Below are 24355 nucleotides of genomic sequence, written 5' to 3' on the forward strand. Positions count from 1 at the left end.
CCACAATAGGTGACTACCCAACAGTAACCCAAGTTAGGAGGTGGGTAATCGGTTTATGTGCAGCTTGCCCCCAAGAGGACTGCTGTCGACAGACGGGTATCCTCTTCGAATACACGAGGCAGGGCATAATGCTCGGCGAAGGTCGTAGGATGACCAGGTCGCCGCTCTACAGATGTCTTTTAACGCGATGACCTTGAAGAAGGCTGTTGACGCCGCCACCACCCTGGTCGAGTGAGCCCTGGGCGGGGCCAGCAAAGGAGCATTTTGAACCTCGTAACACATTTTTATACAGGACACAATGTGCTTAGAGACTCTCTGTGAAGAGAGACCTTCTCCTTTTGACCTGGGAGCAAGAGAGACTAGAAGCCTGTCCGTTTTCCAGAAGGACTTAGTTCCGTCTGTGTAGAAGGCCAACGCCCTCCTCACATCTAGGAGATGCAGGTGTGCCTCCTTGCCAGAGCTGTGAGGCTTTGGGTAAAACGAGGGTAAAACTATTGGCTCGTTAAGATTGGACTCCGAAGAGACTTTTGGAACAAAGGCTGGGCCCAGCCTTAAGGTTGCCGCCTCCTTTGAGAATACTGTGCAGTGCAGCATTGCCATCACTGCCGCGAGCTCACTCACCCTGTGGGCTGACGTAGTTGCAAGGAGGAAGCTTGTTTTTATCGAAAGGAGACGTATGGGGACTGTGGCTAATGGTTCAAAAGGTGGACCTGATAGCGGGCTGAGCACCAAGTCCAAATTCCACGATAGTGGAAGCGGTTTCTGAGGCGGGGTACAGGTTTACCAGCCCCTTCAAGAACCTGGTAATGATAGGATGGGCGAATACCGTGGGCCCTTCCTCTGTATGCCAAAAAGGCTGATATAGCGGCGAGGTGGACCTTTAGCGAGGATAGAGAAAGCCCGCCTCTCTTGAGGTCCAATAAGTATTCTAGTATTACAGGTATAGGAACGTCAAGGGGAGCTAACTGCTTGGCGGAACACCAGGCTGTGAATCGACTCCATTTCTGCTTGTAAGTCCTCCTGGTGGAGGTCCTTCAGCTACATTCCAGGACTTGTTGTGCTCCCTCCGTATATGTGCTCTTTAAGGAGCTGAGCCATGGATTAGCCATGCTTATAGGTGCAGACCCTGAGGGTGCGGGTGCACTATGGACCCTTGAGCCCGCGTGAGTAAGTCCGGCGCCACCGGTAAAGGGAGCGGTGGGTGGTCCAACATGCGCAGAAGCGAGGGAAACCATTGCTGCCGATCCCAAGCGGGACTATGAGTATCATGCGAGCTCTCTCCCTTCTGGCTTTGTGCAACACCTTGAGGATAAGCGCTGCAGGGGAAACGCGTAAAGTAGGGAGCCCTTCCATGAAAACATGAATGCGTCCCCCAGACACCCCCGCCCCACTCCTGCCCTGGAGCAGTACGGGCGACACTTTTTTTTTTTTTTTTGTACTGGGTGGCAAACAGATCGATCTGGGGAAAACCCCCATGTATGAAAAATGCGCTGTAGCAGATCGGAGCGGATCTGCCATTCGTGCGTGATTGCGAAGCGCCTGCTCAGCTGATGTGCATTCACGTTGTGAGCGCCCGGCAAGTACGAGGCTTTCAACGTTATGTTGTTGGCGATGCACTGATTCCACAATCGGAATGCTTCCGCACATGGGGCATGGGATCGTGCTCCCCCTTGTCAATTGATGTAGAAACGTAGTGGAGGTATTGTCGGTATTGAATCCTGACTACTTTGCCATGTAGGTAATCTTGAAAATGTTTGCAGGCGTTGAACACTGCTCTGAGCTACAGTATGGATATGTGCAGTGTCTGTTCCGCAGGGGACCATAGCCCTTGCGTTACCTTGTTGCCGATGTGCACTCCCCATCCCATGTGGGAGGCATCGGTAGTCAGAAAAATAGAAATTTGTGGTTGGTGAAAAACACACCCCCACTAGCAGATTCTCGCGGTTTTCCCATCACGCCAGGGATCTGCGCACCTCTGTTGTGTGCGACACCACCCTGTGGACAGTGTAGGATGCCGGTTTGTAAACGCTCGCCAGCCAATGCTACATGCTTGACATGTGCGACCTGGCATTCTGTACCACAAATGTCGCTGCCGCCATGTGGCCCAGGAGCTGTAGACACGTTAAAGACCGGCACCGTGGGGCTGTATGTAATGACTTGCACCAGCAAACTGATTGCGCGGAAGCGGGCGTCGGGTAGGTACACCCTTGCTGTGATAGAGTTCATGCGTGCCCCTATGAACTCTATATGTTGTGTGGGTTCAGACTTTGACTTTGCGAGGTTGATGACTAGGCCCAGCGAAGAAACGTGTCCTCTGTGACGCGTATCATGCGTGAGACCTCTGCCTTCGAGGTCCCTTTTAGCAGGCAGTCGCCCAGATATGGGAAAAATAAACACCCCCTGTCTGTGCAGGTAGGCTGACACCACTGCCAGGGTTTTGGTAAAGACTCTGGGGGCCGAGGAGAGGCCAAACGGAAGAACCCTGTGCTGGAAGCGCTCCTGGCCGACCATGAAGCGGAGGAAGCGTCTGTGTGCCGGGTGGATTGTTATATGAAAGTAAGCATCTCGTAAGTCGAGTGCTGCAACCCAGTCTCCATCGTCCAGTGCCATGAGTATCAAGGCAACTGTGATCATCTGAAACCGTTGCTTGCACAAGTAACAGCTGAGGCCCCGAAGATCTAAGATGGGCCTCCAGTGTCCTGTTTTCTTCCCTGGTAGGAAGTAGCGTGAATAAAAACCTTCCCCTGGAATTATTCCAGCACTCTTTCCACCGCCCTTACGAACATAAGGTGACGCACCTTCTGCTTGAGCCTCGCCTCGTGGCAGCGTCCCTGAGGTGAGGCCTGGTGGGAGGCTTCGTTGGTGGAAGCGACTGGGAGGGGATCGTGTAACCCGTGGCTATGATCTCCGGCACCCATATGTCTGTGGTGATCTTTTGCCATTGGGAGTGGAACGGTCTGAGGCAATGATGGAACATGAGATGAGAGTGGTATTGAGCAAGGATGAGATAGTGCAGCCCCCAACATACCCATCAAATTTGTTGCCTTTGGGCCTGACCCGAGGGCGTACGGCTTTGTTGAAAATGTCGCATAGGAGTTCTGTACTGTTGCCGCCATTGATAGCGCCCTTGGCCGTAGCCCCGTTGATACTGAGCACGCTGTGGTTGTAAGCGTAGCGTCTTTGCTGAGGATAAAATTTTTCCCTCCTCTATGGGGGAATATAAATGCCCGAGGTTCTAAGTGTGGCTCTCGAGTCCTTACTGGAGTGAGGGACCGAGTCGGTTGAGTCTGCAAACAGCTTTTGTGTATCAAAAGGAAGGTCCACGATCTTCGCCTGTAGGTCCCTCGAGATACCCTACGTCTGGGGCCAGGATTCTCTACGCATGACCACTGCTGTAGCCGTTGAACGTGCCGCCGTGTCCACCACATCCAGGGCAATCTGGACTCCCGTCCGCGATGCTGCGTAGCCTTCTTGAACAATCGCCTTTAACACCGGCTTTTTATCTTCCGGAAGTGGATCCATGAGGGGAGTAAGCCCGGAGTAATTATCAAAATTATGGTTTGCTAGGCGTGCCCATAATTTGCCACTCTCAATAGCAGGATAGGAGAGGAATATACCTTCCTGCCAAACAGCTCTAGCTTCTTAGCATCTTTGTCCGATCCCCCGATTTGCACTGAGAAGCCTTTGACCTCTGCTGGGACGACCCGACCACCAAAGAATTTGGTTGTGGGTGACTGAAGAGGAACTCCATGCCCTTTGCCGGGACGAAGTATTTCTTATCTGCTCTCTTGTTCGTAGGCGGAACAGAGGCTGGAGTCTGCCATATAGTAGTGGCTGACTCCAGAATGGCTTCGTCCAGCGGAATAGCAATTTTGGATGAAACCGGGGGTCTCAAATTTTTCAGGAGTTTGTGATGTTTCTCCTGCACCTCTGCCATTTGAATGTCTTGCGTGAAAGCCACCCTTTTAAACAGCTCCTGAAACTGTTTAAGGTCATCTGGGGTAGAGACATCCCCGGGGGCCATGGCCTCATCTGGGGAGGATGAGGAGGAACCACTAAGGTAAACCTCCCTCGAACCCTCGGGTTCCTGCGGTCGATGATACACTTGCTCGCTAGAAGATTGTGAAGGAAAGTCTCGAGGTTCTAAAATTAACTCCCCTTGAGACAACTGTGTTTCCGTCCCCGATTGGGAGTGCCCGTGGGGTTACTGAGCGGCCGGGGGGGGACCTGTCCCTGGGTGTAGGCCTGTGGTTTGTCTGTGTCCAGCATGATAAGGACGACCATGGCAGCATGGGTGAAGGTGGCCCAAGCCATGGTGACATTGGTTGGAGGAACGGAGAAGGAGGTTTTTCTTTTTCTTTTTGTTTCTTTTTTTCCCGGATGGGCCGGTGGAGACACAGGCCTTCGGTGTGGCGTGTGTATCACAGGGGGAGGGCTTGGTGCTAACAGCAGCGCAGCACTGTCCAGAGATGGACTGCAGTGCCGGGTTTTTGATGTTGCCTTGCCCCTCCACTGTGGGGCCAGCACCGCCCCCTCCAGTGCCGGGGATCTCGGCCCCGCTGTCAGCGCCACGCTCGGCACCGTCAGCTGCAGTGCCGCGCGGGTATCCTCCTCCGGTGCCTGCAGGCTCCGTGCCTGGCGCCCCTGCACCGCTGGTGCCGCGGGGGTCTGTGCTGCCTGTGGCGATGCCACCGGTTCTGGCGCTTGCCTGGCTGACGCTCTAGGCGCCGCATGTGCCGGCTGTTGTATAGCCGGAGGCTCAGCCTCTGTCACGTGCGCTGCCACTTGCCTGAGTATGCGGCTGGTGGCTGTGTGCTCCGCTCGTCCTGCTCGCTGCAAACGCACAGCAAGGATCGAGTCAGGGAGAGTTTCCTTCATTTCTGCACTGAGGGGGTCAGAGAAAAACTACCCTCCTCTTATGCAACCCAGAGGGCCCTTCTGGGTGAGGCTTCTCTGGCAAGTCCGGCTGGAGAGCCTTATCAACAAGAGAATTTTACACCTCATTGCTCTGTCCTTCCTGGCCAACTGTGAGCTTAGCACAGTGAGAACGCGTCTGGGTAGCTGTAATTCCCCCCAGGCATCGGATGCCTTCGCTATGCCCCACGGAGGCCGGCATAGCTTCACGGCATGACTCCCGCTTTGTAAAACCTGAAGAGGCCATTGCAGTGAGTCCTTTATTGTTAATAGGGTACTTAGCACTTAATCCGTGCCTTTCTACCCCAAACAGTGATCACCGGCCTGTGGCAGCGGGCAGCCTAAATGGCCTTCATGTCCGCTTTTCTCTTCTCCGCTCCTCTCTTTTTCTTTTTCGCTGATATTCTCTTTGTCTTTGCTTTCTCTCTCTCTTTTTTTTTTTTAATAACCGAAAACAACAAATTACACGTGGAAAAAACCACTAAGTAATCTGACTCTGGCCATAGCCTGAGTGGATTCCATCTGCAGCCGATGGCGGCTGAGAAGGAACTGGCGGGGACCGGATGGTGCATGTGGCCGAGGGCGCGCAGGGGGGCGGCGCGCGCCGGCGCACGCGCGATCCAGGAGAAACTGCTGGAAGATTTCCGATCTGCGGCGCTGGGCGAGCCCAACACCTATTGTGGAGCACCCACGGGGACCACCTATTGTGGAGCACCCACGGGGACCACTCGAAGAAGAACTGAAAGTTCAGGCTGCAGGCACATATCCTGCATGTCACCTTGAGGGATAAAGTGCCCACTTCATGACCTCCTGATGCACTCTAGAGTATGTTTATACTGCAGCTGGCAGTGAGTCTTCCAGCCCAAGTGGACAGACTTTATGCTAACACGGGCATTCCAGCACATAGGTTCTCAAGTCTATCAAACCCTATAGGCTTTGAAGTCTGAGGTACCTCATGATGATGTCTTCGTTTAACTGGAGTAAGAGTACGTTCTTTTGTCAGTCAATCTGAGGTATATGGGACAATTTCTAGAGGCTATTATGAGATTCACATATGACTTACTGGACTAACATGCAATCTGCTGTTTTGGATTTCTAGATTTTTTTTAGCGAGCTGATGATCTTTGTTCACGTCATTACAAGTATAGCTTCTTTCAGTCATACTTGTGATTGTCTGATGAGCAAGGAATTGTTAGCTCTTATTTTCCAACATTAACTGGTTCTTTTTTGTTGCTCAGGGTGGATTACACAATCTTCAAGCTGCTCTTAGTTTCTTCTGTCTCGCAGATTTGTTTCCTATTTGAGCTCAGCAGACTTACATTGTGATATACATTGTAATTACTTAGGCTTTGTCTATGTTTGCAGTAAGATCGATGTACTGTAGTCAATCTTTCAGAGTTTAATTTTGCAAGTCTGGTGAAGATGCGGCAAAATCAACCTCTCTGGACTCGGCCATCGACCCCTGTATTCCATGCTATTGCACTGCGTAAGGGATGCCAACACAAGACTAAAGAGGCTTCGACTTCACTAGGAAAGTATATCAATTCTGATACATTGATTCTAGCTATGCAATGCCATAGCTACAATTGCGTATCTGATATTGATTTATTTCCCCTGTATAGACTTATCCTTGCAAAAGTGTATTAATGTTCCCTGCTTTTTCATCAGGAAGAGAATTACTTGTGATGACCTAGAAATCCAGTACCATAAAAGATGCACTAGTTTCACAATCCAAAATCTTTCATATAACCTATTTTAGAACACATACACAAATCTATATACATAAATTAATAGATTTTCTGTTCTTTCTACTCCATTGCAACCACTCCAATAAATGATTTGCGACTACCTCTTCATGGTTAGCCTCTCCTCCATGTTCAATCTCATTTATCTTTCTACAGCCTTTAGTAGTTGATGACTCGACAATCTTTGTCCACTTGACTTTTGTGATGTTATTCTACCACTGTGTACTTTCAGTGTCTCCTCTGTTGGAGTTTCTCCTTCTCGGTTCCTCTCCTGTTGGTGGTTTATACAGCTTTCTCCTCAAGTTCTTTCATTTCCTCTAAGCCTTATCCTTAATTGACCTAATGAATTAACACAACATTAGCTGTTACCTCTATGCTGACTCTAATATACCACCCATGCACTTCTGTTTCTGTTGTCCACCCTTCACAGTTCTGACTCTCTAGCATGTCATCCTGGTTGGTTCACCACAAAAGCTCACACTTAGAAGGCCAAAGCCAAGCCCTTCCAAGCCCTCTTCTTCACCTTTGTCTTTCTCAATTGCAACACTTTCATCCCCAGTCACTAATATTTGTGATGGTCTTTCATCTCTTCACACTTTTTATCCTGTATAATCCAGACTATTTCCAATTTAGCTCTTCCTCCTCCTACACCACAACAAACTGAAAATAAATCCTTGTCTCAAGAGCCAAAACATTTACCTATGCTCTAGTTATCTTCCATTTTTATTACTGAAATCACCTATTCTCTGGCCTCCTTGAGACCCGTATTGTTTCCATCCAGTCAATCCAAAGTACAACTGTTCAAATGTATTTCACGCAATCAGAGCACATTATTCCCTCTTCAAATTCCTTTGACTAAGTTTCCCAGGATGAATTAAACTCTCATTCTCAAGATCTGCACAATTCCACTCTTGTTTAATCTCAAAACTGAGTCCTTGTTTTATTAATTTGCAACCCACCAACTATACCACTCTACCAACTATACCAGCCTCATTTGTAACTTCACCACCACTACCTACATACCCTCTAGACTTGCCCACCACAGAGATTCTGTCTTCAATTCCACTGTGATAGACCCTGACCCTTTCCCATTCAAATCTCTCTTAATGACCCAATTTCTTCTCTGAGATCCATAAGCACAAAAACCCAGATGAGTTTGATTGTCCCCTCTACACCACCTTTTGAAAAGAGGGAGCTAACGCTTATATTTGTAAACAACAAACCTAGTGCACCACATCTATATCTGTCATGCATCTCTCTGGACAGGTTGTATATTTGTGCCTTATACAATACTGTGCATAGCAATACTTCACAGAAAATGTATGTGTATTATTTGTTTTGGAAGCCACATATAATCTTAGAACCTGAATATCTGACATCACTATCACGGAGAAATATAATGGAAAGGAAATAAATGCAGGTTAAAAAGATGGAAAAAATAAGAGTTTAAAACTAATCATGAGGTAAATAAATCCAATAACTCCAATAAAGTCTGGAGATCATTAGAGACTGCTCCATACGCCTAACAGGATGATGAGATTCAACAGGACCCAATCAAAGAATGGTGTGCATGGAGCAATTTATAATCCTAAGAGAGAAGATGCGTATGACTGTTTGCCTGGCAACCATAATATTCTGTAGCATTCCAATATTTTGATGTCCAGCTCTATATCAGGTTACATCTGAGCATACTGAGTTGTCAAATCATACATAAAACAATGGTGATTCTAACCTTATAAATTTTGCATGTAAGGTAAATTTATATCATATCATACACGCTTCACACCTATTTGGTTATTTTGGAGATGTAGATATTTCCATGCTACCTCAAATTGTTGCACCACATTCTGATTAAAATAATAACATAATACAAAAATCAATATAGCACACACCAAATGGATTAAAAACTGGCTATCCTATGTATCTCAGAACGTAACTGCAATGGGTAAATCACCAACAAGTGAAGGTATTTCTACAGAGGGGTCCAACAGGTTTGCCTTTCAGCTCAGAAGATACTTCAATTTTTCTATCTGTTTTCTGGAAGATATAAGATCGCTGCTGATTAAGTTTGCAGATCATACTAAAATTGGTGGGGTGGTAAGTAAAAAGAACACATCATTTCTACAGATCTTAACTGCTTTGTAAACCAGGCACATTCAAACTTCATGCAATTTAAAACAGTCAAATGCAAAGCCATATTCTACACAAGGTCATACTTACAGGATGGTTGACTGTATCCTGGAAAACAGCAACTGAAAAGAACTTAGGAGTCATTCTGGATAGCCAACTAAACAGCTTCCAAGGCAATGTTGTGGCTAAAATGCCTAAAATACAGTTCATGGATGGATAAACAGGAATAGGTATAAACAAACAGGAGTAAAGTGATATTACGTCTGTACATGGCATTATTAAGATCATTACTGAAGCTCTGTTTAGTTTTGGTATCCACACTTTAAAATGGCTGTTAAAAATTGAAGAAAGTTCAGAGAAGAGACACAAGAATAGAGGTCTGGAAAACCTGCTTTGCAGTTAAAGACTTCAGGAACTTGATCAAGGCACCTTATTAAAGAAAAGGTTAAGAGGTGACTTACTCTTTCTTTATGGTACACAATATGTCTGAAACTAGGAGGCTCTAACTTCATAAGCAAAAGGCATAACAATAGACCAACAATGGAAGCTGAAACTTAAATTTAAACTGGGAGCCAGTGGAATAATTTAAGTGTGGATAATTAATCACTGAACTGCTTACCAAGAGAGTATATAGATTCTCTATATCTTGAAACTCTAAATCAAGCCTCGATGCCTTTCTAAAACATACGTGCTAACTCACCAGAAGATATGGGCTAGACACAGGAATCATTCAACAGGCCAGACTAGTTCATTTTAATGGCCCCTCTGTCCTTGAAATCCATCAATTCGTTAACAGTACTAGAAACTCTAAAGTGTATGTAAGAAGATCTCTGTAATATTCTGAAACTAGTGCATAAAGAATGTAAACATTCTGAAACTAAAAGCAATATTATGTCAATTAGAATCAAGCAGAGATCAAAATGCATCAGTGTTTACACATCAATGATTTATATACCTTGCTGTTTCAATTAAAAACTCAAAATGATCTGTTACGCCTCCAACTTTTACTTCTGTAATTTTTTAAAAGTCTGTGTCAATGTAGCTAATATATTTACATATTTTACTATAGTTATACCTACCAAACCATCACTTGGAGTAGGTTAATTGCATAGGAAGATATTACTATGTTTACATTTTTCTCTTAAATTACTTTTTTAAAAAGCACAGTAAAGAGTCTGAGGACAAATTATTCAACTGTTTATCATACATAAGACTGCATGACTATAATACAAAGGGCTTGTCTTTTTCATTTAACGTTACAATATACACAGCAAGTCCGGACTAGATCTTACAATCTGAACACAGGTATTTAACCTTTTCCATGCTGTTTATGTTTACAATGCACAGAAGTCCTGTAACCAAACTGTGTAGTAAAGCACACAAAACTGGACTGTAACATAACACAGTATGCAGAAGCATTGGATTTTATGATTTTTCTTTATGTAATTTTTTTAAAACTGTTTTACATTTTTGTTGTTTGCCAAAGTGTGGCAACCAACAAAGGAAAATTATCCATATTTTGTATTACCCTTATATTTCTAGACAGCAGTAAGTACTGGATTCCTTTTTATATTGCTACACTCAGTGCTCCGTTTCTATGTCAAATTGCTGTAAACTTTTCTGGACTACTGAGTTAAAAAATACTTTCATTCACAGGCTTGACATTTCAATACAAAAGGAATACAGATCCTCTGATGGTAAAAAAAAGTTGTGATTTACAAAAACTGGTAACCCCCAAATACGTGTTTGCATTTACATAGTATTCAGCAGCTCTTTTGCCATTTGTTAAATATAAGAAAACAAAACAAAAACAAACTTTTGTTCAGAAAAAATGACCCAGCCAGCAACATGGAATTGACCAGTGTAACTATCCAATATTCTTCTGATGAATTACTTTTTTCAAGGGCTTACTGGCAGAGGTAGATCACTGCTTCTGTAAAATATAATGGGCAATGTTCTGGGGATGGTAATTGCTCAAATTACCCTTAATTTTCACTTTAATTCACTGCACTTTTGTTCATAATATTTGTAAATATTTATGGGGGCCCACACATTTAGCAACTGCCAAGCTGACTGTGTTATATTAAGGCAGCATAACCCAAAAATTAGGCACCTGTTAAATACAGCCTGCTAACTTCAGGTCTCACATGAGCTTTTTGCTTTACTCATACTATTGTTTTGGACCTGTTCATGCAATCAAGGTCTTGCCTTCAAGTTTACATTTATGTTAATAAGGAATACAAGAATCAACTGCTGGTTTCATAGCTTCTGGATCTAGAGTCCCTTTTACCTTCAGAAGCCTGAACACATTTATAACGTAACAGATGTTATAGTCTTGAATTAGATGTCAATCTATTATGTTCAGTACACAGATAGCTGTAAATGTATTGGCTATGAATTCAACAACAGTTCCAGTTTTGTTTAAGCAATAGTACAGCCATAATTTTCAACTGACATTTAAAAATGGTCTAATTACACCTTGTGTCAAAGTGCAGAACTGCTACATTATTGGTTACAGACATCTATGTGCTATAAAAACAGCTTTGGTACAATAAATTATCAAAAAAGAAAATAAATTTTTGTAAAATTCACAGCATAATTGTGAGGCAAAAAAGCAGTCACATAAAATTCTGCATTTTTTTTAAAATGTTCAGAATGAACAGAAGACATCTTTGTGCAGAAGTAATGGTGGAGAAACCACGTGCCGAGAAAAAGCAAAAGAAAAAAGTAAAAAGCAGGAAGGGACACAGTTGTAGCTATTTCCATCAAACGCAAACCACTACTTCTGTGACCTTCAACCAATAAGGAATTCAACTTTATGACACACGCAAAGTGACCTTGCAATACCTTACAATAAGTGGGTCACAAAAGTCTATTTTTAAAGAAAGGCCTCTTGAATTACCCATTCTCTGTTTTCAGCATTAAGGACTGTCTGCAAAAGCATGTCCAAAAGTGATTGCATCTGAAATGGTAGGCTCTTCTAATTTAAGAGTCCAAATCCATAAGGCCAAAGGTTATCCCAAAGACCACCAGTTAAGACCTCCCCAGGACTGGCCAGAACCAACCCGCTGATTGCTTCTCAGTGCACCTTAGTTATGAGACCAGTCATATTCCAATACTAGCTGACTGTGGTCTCTAAAATATGAGACACACAGAATCCCATTATAATTGCTGCTTTGATCCTCAGTAGATTCAGATAAAGGAGAGTTCTGATCACCGCCACTTAGCATTCTTAATGTGCCTTACAAACTCCATTACAACCGTCCCTTTTTACAGCTGAATATTACATATTGTTTTAGCTGAAGGTCCCTCTTCCTTACAGTACTGCATTTCTGTGCCCATGTGTATTTGGGGAATTTAAAAAAAAATATATATACTATTCAATCCCTTTCTTCTAACCTCAAAAGGCCCTTTTATGTAAATTGTGTGCAGTGTTTTTAAAAAAATAATTTGCAACTAAGAGCAACATTTGAACTGTACCCCCATCTAATGAGACAAAAAATTATGACTAGGTTGTGGCAAGTTAAAATGGGGCATAGAAGAGGAAGCAAAAAGGTGAGATACCTTTAAGCTATCCATTTAAGGTGGGTTTGGACATGGCTCTTAGAAAACGTCATTGTCCCTTTGCAATCTTTTCAAGTTAAAAAAATAGTCAGCTTTGCCCTCCTGTAGCGGTTCAGTGAGTTTATCTCCTTCTGATTCAAGCAGCTTTGCACTTTGTTTTTGGAAAAACACCACTTCTATAAAAACACACATGAAACAAACTTAGTTTCTGTTTAGTCACGAGCTAGCCACAGGACTTTGCTGAACACAAACTCCTGTCATGGGAGATTCTTCTCTATCAATTCCTTGCCTCATTGCAAGGTGTCCTTCAGTCATATAATGAGCAGGACCTGTATTAGCAGAAAACTGGTATGTTGGATGTCCAGCTATGCCAGTTTCTTGGCGCGGATTAGAAAAGACTGTTAAATTCATGTCCATAGCTCCATTTTGTCCGAAGTCCAATGTATTAGCAGCCACTGGGCGGTTCTGATAGGCTTGATTGCCTTGGTTACCGGTAGAGGAGGAAGATGTAGAGGAAGAAGTAGTTGAGGAAGACAGAGATGTCATGGAGTGGTGACTATGGCCCACCTCCATAGAATCCTGGGTGGAGGAGCTATTTGTTGGAGAATTGTAGACCCTTGCCCTGGTCCGGCTACCCAACACTTGCTGTCCATGATGATGGTGGTGGGGGTGATGGTGGTGGTGGTGATGGTGGGAGCTATTTCCATGGTGGTGATGTAATGCATTCTGCTGTTGAGGGGTTACGTGGAAGGTGGTTTCTTGAACTGGATGGGTTTCAACAGTGACCTGGGTAGGAGCTTCAGTGCTTGTCCAACCAAGTGGAGGAGGAAACTGCTGTCGAACCTATGGTAGCAATTTTGAGAAATAAAAAGTTTAATCAAATATGCTTTATATGCCATTTGTACAAACAGCTTAAAAAAATTACAATTTACTCTAATGTAAGAAATAAAACTAAATTTTAAGTAGCAGAAAAACACTTTGATAATACCAAGTTAGAAGTATTTCTAATATCCTTTTCCATTGTCTCTGGGAAAAAAAAAACTGGGACTTTGAATTAATGTTGCTGGTACGCTCGAGAAAAAAAGATCCAATTACATGATCTTACTGCAGAAGTTGTAAAAGGGAAATTCAGAGGTAGCATTATTTAATGGTAGTAATTGGTAAGTATGTGTATACACAGTGCCGAGCACAACTGGACCCTGATCTCTGACTGGTGCCTCTAACGCTGTAAAACGAATTACTAATATTAAAATTATTTTGCAAGTATGCTGTAGTTTGAAGCTTGCATTGAGATGCCAATAGCATTGAAAGAATATTATAGGTTGCACCTGCCTGATCTTCCACCACTGGGACCTGAGAAGTCCCAAACAAGACAATTTGCTGAATCATGAGAGGTCCTCTGCCACCAGCTCACCTAACTACCTGCAGCAGGCACTACGCTTCAGCTCTCTCTCCCACGCTTCCCACACCCACACCCACACCTTCCCCAGCTGCTGTGTTCTGGGCAGCTCAGGCTCTGGCTCCCACCATGCGACACTGGGCTGCCATTGATGGGCCTCAACCTCCACAGGCTGCCACAGAGTTCTGGCCCCAGTCCTGCGCTGCTCCCAGCCAGACTTCCCACCTTCTTGAGGCTGGCAGCCTACCCTTACACTCCTGGGCTCTTTGGTCCAGAACATCCATGGTCCAGCTAGATGATGGATGTTGCCGGGTTTCAAAGGTGCAACCTGTATCTACAACTCTACAAAATATGTGGCTAATAAAACTGGTTTCAGAAGTTATAATTTCATAATTGTTCCCTTCACCAAGAAAGAGGTACAAATTACTCCTTTTACGATAGAGATGGTAATAATGAGAAACTGTTTTTCCACTTGCCCCATACTGTAAAGTGGTGAACAGCAGTGGCCAATAACTTCCAAATTTTAGTTTTATTCTTCATCGGTGTATCAAGCAAATATATATTCATTTTTAACCAAGACCACTGTTTAGCATATAATAATAGCAACAGAAATAGTATACCAGCATATTACTTTGTGTTCATCTCCTGATTTTCCTCCAAGAACATCAGTATCTCTTAGAAACATTAATTTAGCCTACCATAACATTAATGGTGCTTATAAATAATGTCAAATGGGGATAAAGAAAGTGAAGCACAGTTTTACATGGAGACAGACCCCGTCACAACAAGCACTGTGTGGGTTCTATGCAATATTGTTGTGACCTTGACACAGAAAGCAGTATTGTCTTAAGAAAGACTATGGATGACACAAAGTAGGGAATTATTGCTAATATGGAAGAGCACCAGACTATCATACAAGATCTGGATGACTTTGAAAACTTGAATAATAAGATGAAATGCAACTGAACAACATACAATGTCATGTACTTGGGGTGGGGGGTCTAACAACATTAATGTTCCCTCTAAGCTGAGGACTTCTTAGTTGGAAGCAACAGAGGAGGAGGAACACCTGGGCGCACTGGTTGATCTTAGGATGACTACAAACTGACAATACAATGCCATAAAAAAGGACTAATGCTGTCCCACGATGCCTCAGACAAATATTTCTATAGAACCATGAAGTGCTGATACCACTATAAGGCACTGGTCAGACCTCACCTATAATACTGCATGCAATTCTGGTCTCATATGTTTAAGAAAAATTAATTCAAGCTGGAATCAGTGCAAAGGACTACTACAAGGATGTGAGGAATGGAAAACCTACCTTATGAGAGAAGACTCAGAGTTTGCTTTGTTTAGCCTAACCAAAAGAAGGATGAGGAGAAGTACGATTGCTCTCTAGAAATACATCAGATGAATACATATCAAGGAGAAAAAGAGGAGAGAACAAATAGACAGAAGCTGGCCATCGATGCTAGACAAAATTAGACAAAGGTTCCTAACTACCAGAAGAGCAAAGTTCTGGAATAGCCTTTCAATGGGAATAGTAGGGGGCAGACCTAAACAGCTCCACTGATAAATTTTATGGAGCAAATGGTATGATGAGACTTACAATGGAACATTATCAATCCATGACTGCTAGCAGCAAATAGCTCCAAAAGCTGGTACTGGGATAGTAGCTGAAGAGGGCCCCAAGTTACTACAGAAAACACTTTCCCAGCTGTCTGGCTGGTGGGTCTTGCCCAGATGGTTATGGGCTAATGCAGGGATGAGCAAACCTTTTACACTGGGCTCCACTTTTCATCCCCAGAATTTGTCTAATATAATCCAAACCAATGGAAATTTCAGTTACGTTTACATGGGGAAAAAATCCCAACCTTTTGGCTTGTGTAAAAAAATATGCAGAATGTAAAAACTTAACTGGTATATAAATGTGAATACACATACATAAAAAAGTAACACATTACAACATTTTTAATGAGACAGACGAGCCTGAGACTCAGAAGCTGATCATGCTGTGCCCTCCTTATGAAATTTCACACCCCTCTGAGGGAGTCCACTCCCCACTTTGCACATCCCTGGTTTAATGGATCAAGACATTTGGGGCTGGAAAGAAATTTTCACCTGGCTTATACTGGAAGAAACCTGGAAGCAGTGCGGGGAAGGGAGGGAGGAGAGAACTTGCCTTCTTCCTCTGCCACTAATTTAAACCTCCAAGTGATCTGAGAGTAAATGGTGAAATCTCTGTAATTGGAAGACTGCAAGTCATGATTTGTGAACTTCAGTAACTCAGCTAGGAGTTGAGGGTCTACTACAGAAGTGGGTTGGAGAGGTTCTGTGGCCTGCAATGCAGTGCCGTGATCAGGATGGGAAAAGTGGGTGGGCTCCAGCTTTGGGTGGGTGGGAAATAATCAGAGGGGAAAGTACAAGTGATGGGGCTATCTCTCCTGGCCTATGTCTGCCCTTGGGGGAGTGGGTGGGAGAACAGACACAGGCCAGGAGCTGTGTAAAAATGGGGAGGGGTGTCTATAAATATGTTTGCCCCTGCACTCCTCACCCAGCACTCAACCAGTGTGCTGCTGTTGGGTGGGGATCAGGGGATCGCCCAACTCTGCCTGTCCAGTGCTGTCAGTGGAGAAGAGGGTCAGGGCTCCAGTGCTCCAGCTGTGATGTAGGATCAGGGACTTTACTCGTTTCTCTGGCCTGCCCAGGCTTTATTAGTCCCCATATCCCCTCTATGGCAGGAAACCAGGCAAGCGGAACAGGGTTCGCCCCGACCCTACTCTCCAGAGCTAGCTGGAGCAGATCAAGAGGGCAAGTGACCATGCACAGGCAGGAGCAGGGCTAGGATAGAGCTCAGGTGGGCCTGCATCCTAAGTGGGTGGACCCTGGCCCATCCAGACCCATTTGTGGCTATACCCAGACAGCAATGAGCAAAAGGACAGAGTAAATGATCATGATGGCCCCTCCTGGACTTCAAGTCTATGTTGAAACTGCTCTTTGGGATGGAAGATTTAGGACTATTTGGATTCTCTGGTTCTTCACAGCAAAATGGAGGAAAAGCTGCAAGAGCCTTGGAAGCTTTCTGTTGCTGGCACTCTATAGCTAGGGAGTAGAGGATTTTTTCCCCTTTATAGCTGCAGGTTTCTGTGATACTTAGCTATATTATTAAGGCTTCAGGTACTATTTTGGTCAAAATGACTTACACAAGATATTCACAAAGGACTACGTGTGGAAGTACTGGGACCAGCAGAATCCAAGTCTTCCATTTGCTAGTTCTTTTCTTATCACGTCCTTATTTCTCCCTTTAAAACAGTCTTTAAAGTGATATATGGCAGCCTTCCGGTTTTGTGAAGATACAGACTAATACAACTACCTCTCTGTGACTACTCACTTTAAATTTTAATTACCATCAATCTTGACATTACAGGATAGTTTATGGATTCAATACTCTCAAAATGAAAAAAAAAGCCATTGAGTTTGTATACATGCACTAAGGTGAAGTTCTGTTCAAGACATACCTGTGGACTGTGTGTTTCACAGTCCATAGCTTGGACAGCAGCAGTGAAGTGTCCACCACTGTGCCGATGCTGATGTGTAGGGTCTGACCGAGCCCTTCCACTGTTGCTTGTCCCAGAAGATCCACCTATAACAACCGTACCACAAACAACAACAGTTCAGTAGCAATATCTACAGCATTCCATGGAACAACTATGTGAAGAACAATCTTAGGCTTTGATCTTGAAACAATTTATTCCTTATAAAGCAGAAATAGGTCTAGATGCTACTGGCTGTTTAAGTTACAGATTGTAGTGGAAATATATCAGCCCATTCTGCAGTGCATAATGCTTTGCAAACATATGGTGTGATGACCAGGTGGCTGCTCTACAGATGTCTACCAGAGGGACATTACTAAGGAAGGCAGTTGTTGCAGCCATCACTCTAACAGTCTGTGGTGGCTGCCTGCCTCTAAGTTGGTATGCAGTACAAATGGAATGGGCACTTGGATAGGCATTGTGCCAAAACATCTGTTCCCGAACAGGGCCCTGACCATGCTACAAAGAGTTTCTCTGATTTCCTATTTAGCTTGGTTCTATCAAGGTAAAAAGCAACAGAGTGTCTAACATTGAGACTATGTAATGCAGCTGCCTTAGAAGAGGAGTGAGGCTTAGGAAAGTAAGTAGGTAAGCATACAGGTTCATTCACATGAAAATAAGATATGACTTTGAGGAGAAATCTGGATTGAGGCCTAGAGTACCACCTTGCCTTTAGTGAAAACAGCAAAGGGTGAGTCAGCCATGAGTGCTGTGATCTCTCTTCTCGCTGATGTAATGGCCACTAGGAAAGCCACCTTCAAGGACACATACTGAAGGGATGTTGTGGCAAGTGGTTTGAATGGAGGAGTTCTTTTAAGTGTATCTAGGACAAGTTCAAGTCCCATGGTGGTACCAGGGGTGGGTGGGTGTGCGACAGAGAGAGAGAGAGAGAGTGCACGCACACACATTTGGGCATAAGTTTTGTAACCCTGTTAAGAAATGTTTCACCATTGGGTGCCCAAAGAGAGAAGAATAATTTCTTGAGAAAGGGAAAGCTGTAACTGCAGGAAGATGCAACCTAATAGAGCTAACAGAGAGGACTGCGTCACTGAGGTCCATAAGATAACTGAGCAAGGTAGGTATGGAAGAGGAATCAGGATGCAGATTGAGGGTCATACACCACTGCTGGAAGCATGCCCATCTCCTACTATAGGTATTTCTAGCAGAGGAGCAACAGCTGTTTAGAAGGATATTTTTGCCCCTGCTCAAACAGGTAAGTTCCTCATCCTGGAACCATGGAGAAGCCATGCTGTGAATTTCAGAATTTTGATGTTGGAGTGAGATGTGGTGCCATGATGCTGAGTGAGGAGATTCGGCACCATCAGATGAGGGATCGGTCAGTCGATCGACAGGAAGTGCAGGTAAGGAAACCAGGGTTGTCTGGGCTAATCTGGGGCTATCAGTATTACAGTAGCCCGAACTGTCCTGATTTTGTTGATCACCCTGTCAATGAGTGGGATTGGGAAGAAAGGCACAGAGAAGGGGAGCTGCCCAACAAATCGCAACGACATCCCCCTGCGATCTCTTGCCTATTTCTGCCCTGAAACAAAAGCTGTAGCACTTGCGATTGTGAGGCATTGCACAGAGGTACATTGCTGAGAAGCTCCTTTGTTTAAGATGAAGAGACGAATGTTGGTATCAATTTCCCATTCATGCTGGTCTGAGAAATATCTGCTCAGCCTGTCTGCCCCAGGATTCTGTTCTCCGGGTATGTATGTTGCTATTGGGGTTACCCAGTTCCTTACGTACCAATTCCAGAATCTGAGTGCCTCAACACACGGAGTGTGTGACCAGGCACCCCCCTGCCAGTTGATATAAAACATAGTGGGCATGTTGTCCATGAAGACACAGATAGTTTTGCCCCACATCAACATGAGAAAGAGAGCACAAGCTCTTTCAACGGCCCTGAGCTCCAGGATATTGATATTAAGAAGTCTCTCATGGTGAGTCCATGTGCCTTGAATTGATGAAGTGCCACAGTGGGTCCTCCAACCCACGAAGAAGGCATCTGTAGTTACAGGTACAGAGGAATCTGGGGGGTGGAACAATATGTCCGCAAGTAAGTTTGCTGGGGATGTCCACCAGTCTAGTGACCGTAGGACTAATGGAGGAAGAACAAGGGTCTTCGATAATCTGTGGTAGGTTGGTATGTAATTGTGAGCAACTCAATGTTGGAGGCAGCACATATGTAGTCTTGTAAACAGCACTACGAATGTCATGGTAGTCCTGAGCCCCAACAATTGGAGGCCAGTTTGAGCCACAGTAAAAGGGGCCTGTTTCACTACGCAAATGAGGTTGCAGATTGCCTGGAACATGCAAGCAGGTAAGTAGGCTCTGGCTGAAACCAAATCCAGTAGAGCTCCTATGAATTCTAGGCTCTGTGTCAGTTTCAAAGTGGACTTCTATAGGTTTAAAAGGAGGCCATGCCAGGAAAAACATTCTCTGGTAGTATTTATCATTAGGGTAGTCTGGTAGCAAGTGGAACTCTTGATCAGGCAGTTGTCTAAATAAGGAAAAATAACAACATTCTGCCTTCTGAGGTATGCTGTGACCATGGCAAATGTTTTGGAAAAAACTCACGGGGGTTGTAGAAAGTCCAAAAGGGAGGACTTTGTCTTGCAAATGGTCCTGATCTACCACAAAACAGAGCAATTTCCTGTGGGACAGGTGAATGGTCATGTGAAAATAAGAGTCCTGGAGGTTGAGGGCTGAGAACCAGTCCCCCTTGTCTGGAATGATAGTTCGTAAGGTTACCATATTGAACTTTGTGTTGTGAATGAATCTGTTCGGTTCCCTGACGTCCAAGATAGGCCTTCATCCACCTGATTTCCTGGTTGTCAGGAAATAGCTGGAATAAAGCCCTTGCCCCAAAGGTAAGAAGTTTCCGTACTTGTGTCAATAGGCAGGGCTCGTGAGATGGGTCTCCAAAAAGGGATGGGGTGGGGATATTTGTAAATGGAATTGTGTAGCCTTCTCTGATAACATCTAAGACCCATCTGTCAGATGTAATCTGGGTCCACTAATGGTAAAAGGACCTCGGACAATGATGGAAAGTGGGCCCATAATGCACTAGACTTAAAGTGTGGTTGCTCAGACCCTTGACCAAGCCACCAAATTTGATGCTTTTGGGACATGGGGGGGCTGTAGATGACTGGCCCTGATGTGTCCTCCTCCTATTAGATCTATTTTTAGGCTTATTATCGTGTTACCTATGCTGTTGTCTGTAGTAGGAATAGTTATGTTCCCCAGATCTATGGAAGGGAGAGTACTTGCACCTCTTTCTAGGAGGGAAATACATTCCCAACGTGTGCAATGTTGCTGTGGAGTCTTTCATGGAATGTAACATCTCACCAGTGGTGCTGGAGAACAGATGCTTTCTATCAAAGAGGAAGTCTTCCAACTTTGACAGGATTTCCCGGGGAATGCCTGAAGATAAGAGCTATGCTACCCTACATATAACTACTGCAGTGGCCATGGCCCTAGCAGCTGTGTCAACCACGTCCATTGCTGCCTGAAGGGCAGATTTAGCTATTGAGAAGCCATCCTTAATAACAGACTGAAGGATAGGGCATTTAGTGTCTGGCAAGTCTTGTAACTTATTGTAGTGTGTATGGTCACAGTTGGCTAAAAGTGTGGTATTGCTTGCTATTCTGTACTGCAGTGTGGCTGAAGGGTATACCTTATGGCTGAAAAACTCTAAACACTCATGTTCTCTATCAATGGAAATAGATTTAAATTGAGACTTCCTGGATTTGCGGCTTACCGAACCCACAACTAAGGAATTAGGTGTGGATGTGAAAACAGAAAATCCATGCCCTTAGACGGAAGGAAATACTTCCTACCTGCCCTGTGACTGGTGGACAAGATGGAACCCAAGGTTCTCCAGAGGACCTTGGAAGGTTTGAAGATTGCTTCATTAATAGGTAGCGCTATTTTGGAGGGCACAGATGGCTGCAGAATCATGAGCAGCCTATACTGTTTATCTTGCACGTCCTGAAGGGTGACCTCCAAGGATTGGGCAACTCTTTTACAGAGTTTCTGGAAGTTCCTGGGGTCATCAGTTGGAGGTGAGGGGGAAATCTGAGAAACTGCCTCACCCCGTATAGACCTGTGACCCTTGGAAGAAATCTCAGAATCTGAATGAGGTAACTCTTCCATAGCACTAGAAATTGTCTGTTAAACAACAGACAAGGGATTAGCCAGTGAGAAATGCGCTGACATTATAGGAGGGTGCCCAGGCATATGCTCAAGCTGAGGGGTAGCATGCCTGGAGCAGTGTGTGTATGATAAGCGAGGCCGATGTCCATGCCATGAACCCTATTACGGTGGAAACTGTTGAGTGGCGTATGGCCAAGGCTGGTGTATCCAGAGAGGGGGAAGCTGATAGTGATTGTCCCTGTATGAATGTCAAGATGGAGGCGAACAAGCTAGTGAGTGTCTGCCTCTATGCCTGCCACTGCCTTCAGACTGAGGTGAAGGTGAGTGAGGGGCAGCATATGAGGTACTAGCATGCCCTTGCCAATACGGTTTGGTGAGGACACAAATGGTGTTGAGTATAGTTGGTGGGGGGGGCGCGGAGGGAGGATCTGTGGATATATCATGTTAGTCATTGTGCCTTCTTATGTCTAATAGGTTGATCCAGAGCGGCAGCATAGGTAGTAGGCACCGCTGGTGAAGGGGTGTATTGCTTCTTGGGAGCAGATGCCTCAGAGGTGCCCACTGGTGTGGGTCACCTGGTCTCTCCCTCAGCTCTTTTTGCTGAGGACTTTTATCCTTCTATGATACCTGACATGGGTGGCACCGGAGAACGTGAGGCTCCTGGCAACTCAGACAGAGAGCAAGCCGGTGAAGCTGTCACAGCCTGGGAGCCTCTGCAGGGCAATGAAGCTACCCTATCTGAGGGCTTTTGCTGCACTCGCATGTCATATGGTGTGCCCTTAAATGAGAGGGACTTTTGCTAAAGTAGTGTTTTTAAACATGCTTCACATTCCTTTTGTGCCCTTGCTGGCATACCCTTGAATGGAGGCACACAGAAATGCTGTGGGATTCACCCACGCATTCAAGGCTTGAGGCATATCCGTTAGACAAGGGCATAGTGCCCGCCACCCCAGGTATTACAATTCTTCATAAAGTCAGGCACTGGACAAAAAAAATGCTGTCTCTTTAAGACAAAACTGCTTCTGCACGAAAAAAAAGCTGCTGCTGTGGCTCTGCAGCAGCTGCTGCTTGGTGGGTTTTGTTTTTTTGGTGAAATAAAAGTGATATAAAAATAAATAAATATTAATAATATGAGGGAAAGGAAGTAGGCTAAGCAACAATGTTTTTTTTTTCTCCTAGTCAGGAAAAGAGATGCTCGGCATCCGTCCACAGCCGAAGAGGGTAGAAAAAGAACTGAGGAGACCTGTGCCATGCACTCTCTCCTCAGTCCAGTGGCATCACTCGCTGACTCCTGTGCAGGCGCAGCACACAGAGGTGGGGAGGGGCACTGTTCTGCAAAGCAGTCTGATCTGCAGTGCTGGGACACACTGACACCTACACGTGGAGCAAGCGCAGGGAATACTCAAAGAATGAAGATGTTTACATGGAAAAATTGCTGACTTGAAATTTTTGATATTTTCTCTTTAAAGTAATACAGGTTGAACCTCTCTAGTCTGACACCTTTAGTGCCCGACCAGTGCCAAAAGAGAGAATTTGCCAAACCATGGGAGGTTCATTTTGTCTTGCAGCATTACCAACACTTCCATGGCTTATTCGGCTCTTAGAAGACATTCAGAGGAAAATTAAAGCTAAATAGCAGCACAGAACACTGACAACCAGGATTGGTGCCTGTAAACGAACTTTACTGCGCCACAGGAAAATAAGTCACACCCATGACAAGTGGTTGCCCAGCTAAATAAAATCATGCTGGATTACAGATGTTGCCAAATGAGAGAGTTACAGATAAGAGAGGTTCCACCTGTATTATCCTGACAATTTACTGATGAGAAATGTACCTGAGCTTGAAGATGTGCTAGAGGTGGTTCCTGAAGACTGTGACTGCTCCATGGCAGGACTTGTGGACACACTGTTACTTGTATTTGTACCTTCATCTGCTGTTTTCTTAAAGAAACTGTGCTGTAGGGCATAATAAGGTTGAATTCGGGTTTTGGGGTCATAATCAAGCATCCTTAAGATGAGGTCTTTGAACTTCAAGTAGTCAGCTACAGTATGACCCGATTCCCCAGCACGTCGTCCGCCTGGTCCCCCCATTTCAACTCCAAGTATATTGTGAAGTTTACGAGTTCCAGGTGGTTTGTACTCCTGTTGAGAAATTAGCAGTTGCCTGTCATTCAAATTATAAAAGTTAAACTTTGCATTACCATCATTTAAATAAATAATAAAAGAAAATCAACCAAACGAAAGTCAGGAAACTCTTTGTCAGTATTGAGAATATTAATAGATTTAATTTTCAAATAAATTCTATCATACTGAATAATGCTAAATAGTGTTAAGATTAAGTTTTCAGAAAAATGTTTTTAATCAGTGCAATTGTTACCATGGAAACTTATTTAGAACATTTCATCCCTTATCTAGAATACCTAACCATACCCTTTTTCCATCTTTGGTCTTCTTTAAGTTCCAAGAGCCATCTGGCAACTTCTCAAAGAACTTTCTTGCTTTTGGTGCTTGGTCAAGAATGTGAGCAGGTGCTATACCCAGAACTTCCACTATTTTATTCATTTGATCCACCTGTCCAAAATGAGAATGGTTATAAAAACAAATGCAGTAGATAGCTGGCCAGTGGGGTGGAATCTAAAATTCTAGGTAGATGTGGGAAGAAAACTGGAACTAGCAAAAAACCTGTTGAGTTACAAACCAGCTATAACATGTGAAAATCATATTTCTTAGATAAGAAGCAAATGCACAAATATGTACATTTCCAGAAATCAATACACTACAATGCGATACAAGCAATCTGTGCTACTGTTAAAAGTTATTCCTACTGCAATGTTGGTACTAATTCTAAA

General features: G+C 44.3%; 1 protein-coding gene across 7 annotated transcripts in view; it reads right to left on the reverse strand.

The window, feature by feature from the left end:
- Positions 1-9973: 9973 nt before the first annotated feature.
- Positions 9974-24355, reverse strand: part of DYRK1A (dual specificity tyrosine phosphorylation regulated kinase 1A) — a 158635-nt gene continuing 144253 nt past the window's right edge. For all 7 annotated transcript variants that reach the window (XM_074996102.1, XM_074996117.1, XM_074996110.1 and 4 more), the window contains 4 exons: positions 23937-24077; positions 23342-23648; positions 17274-17398; positions 9974-13196 (listed from right to left, as the gene is read on the reverse strand). In XM_074996102.1, coding sequence (XP_074852203.1) covers positions 12570-13196; positions 17274-17398; positions 23342-23648; positions 23937-24077 — 1200 coding nt within the window. In that variant the 3' untranslated portion in view covers positions 9974-12569. The remainder of the gene's footprint in view (positions 13197-17273; positions 17399-23341; positions 23649-23936; positions 24078-24355) is intronic.

Source organism: Carettochelys insculpta, chromosome 1 (assembly GCF_033958435.1).
Source record: "Carettochelys insculpta isolate YL-2023 chromosome 1, ASM3395843v1, whole genome shotgun sequence".
Lineage (NCBI taxonomy): Eukaryota > Metazoa > Chordata > Testudines > Carettochelyidae > Carettochelys > Carettochelys insculpta.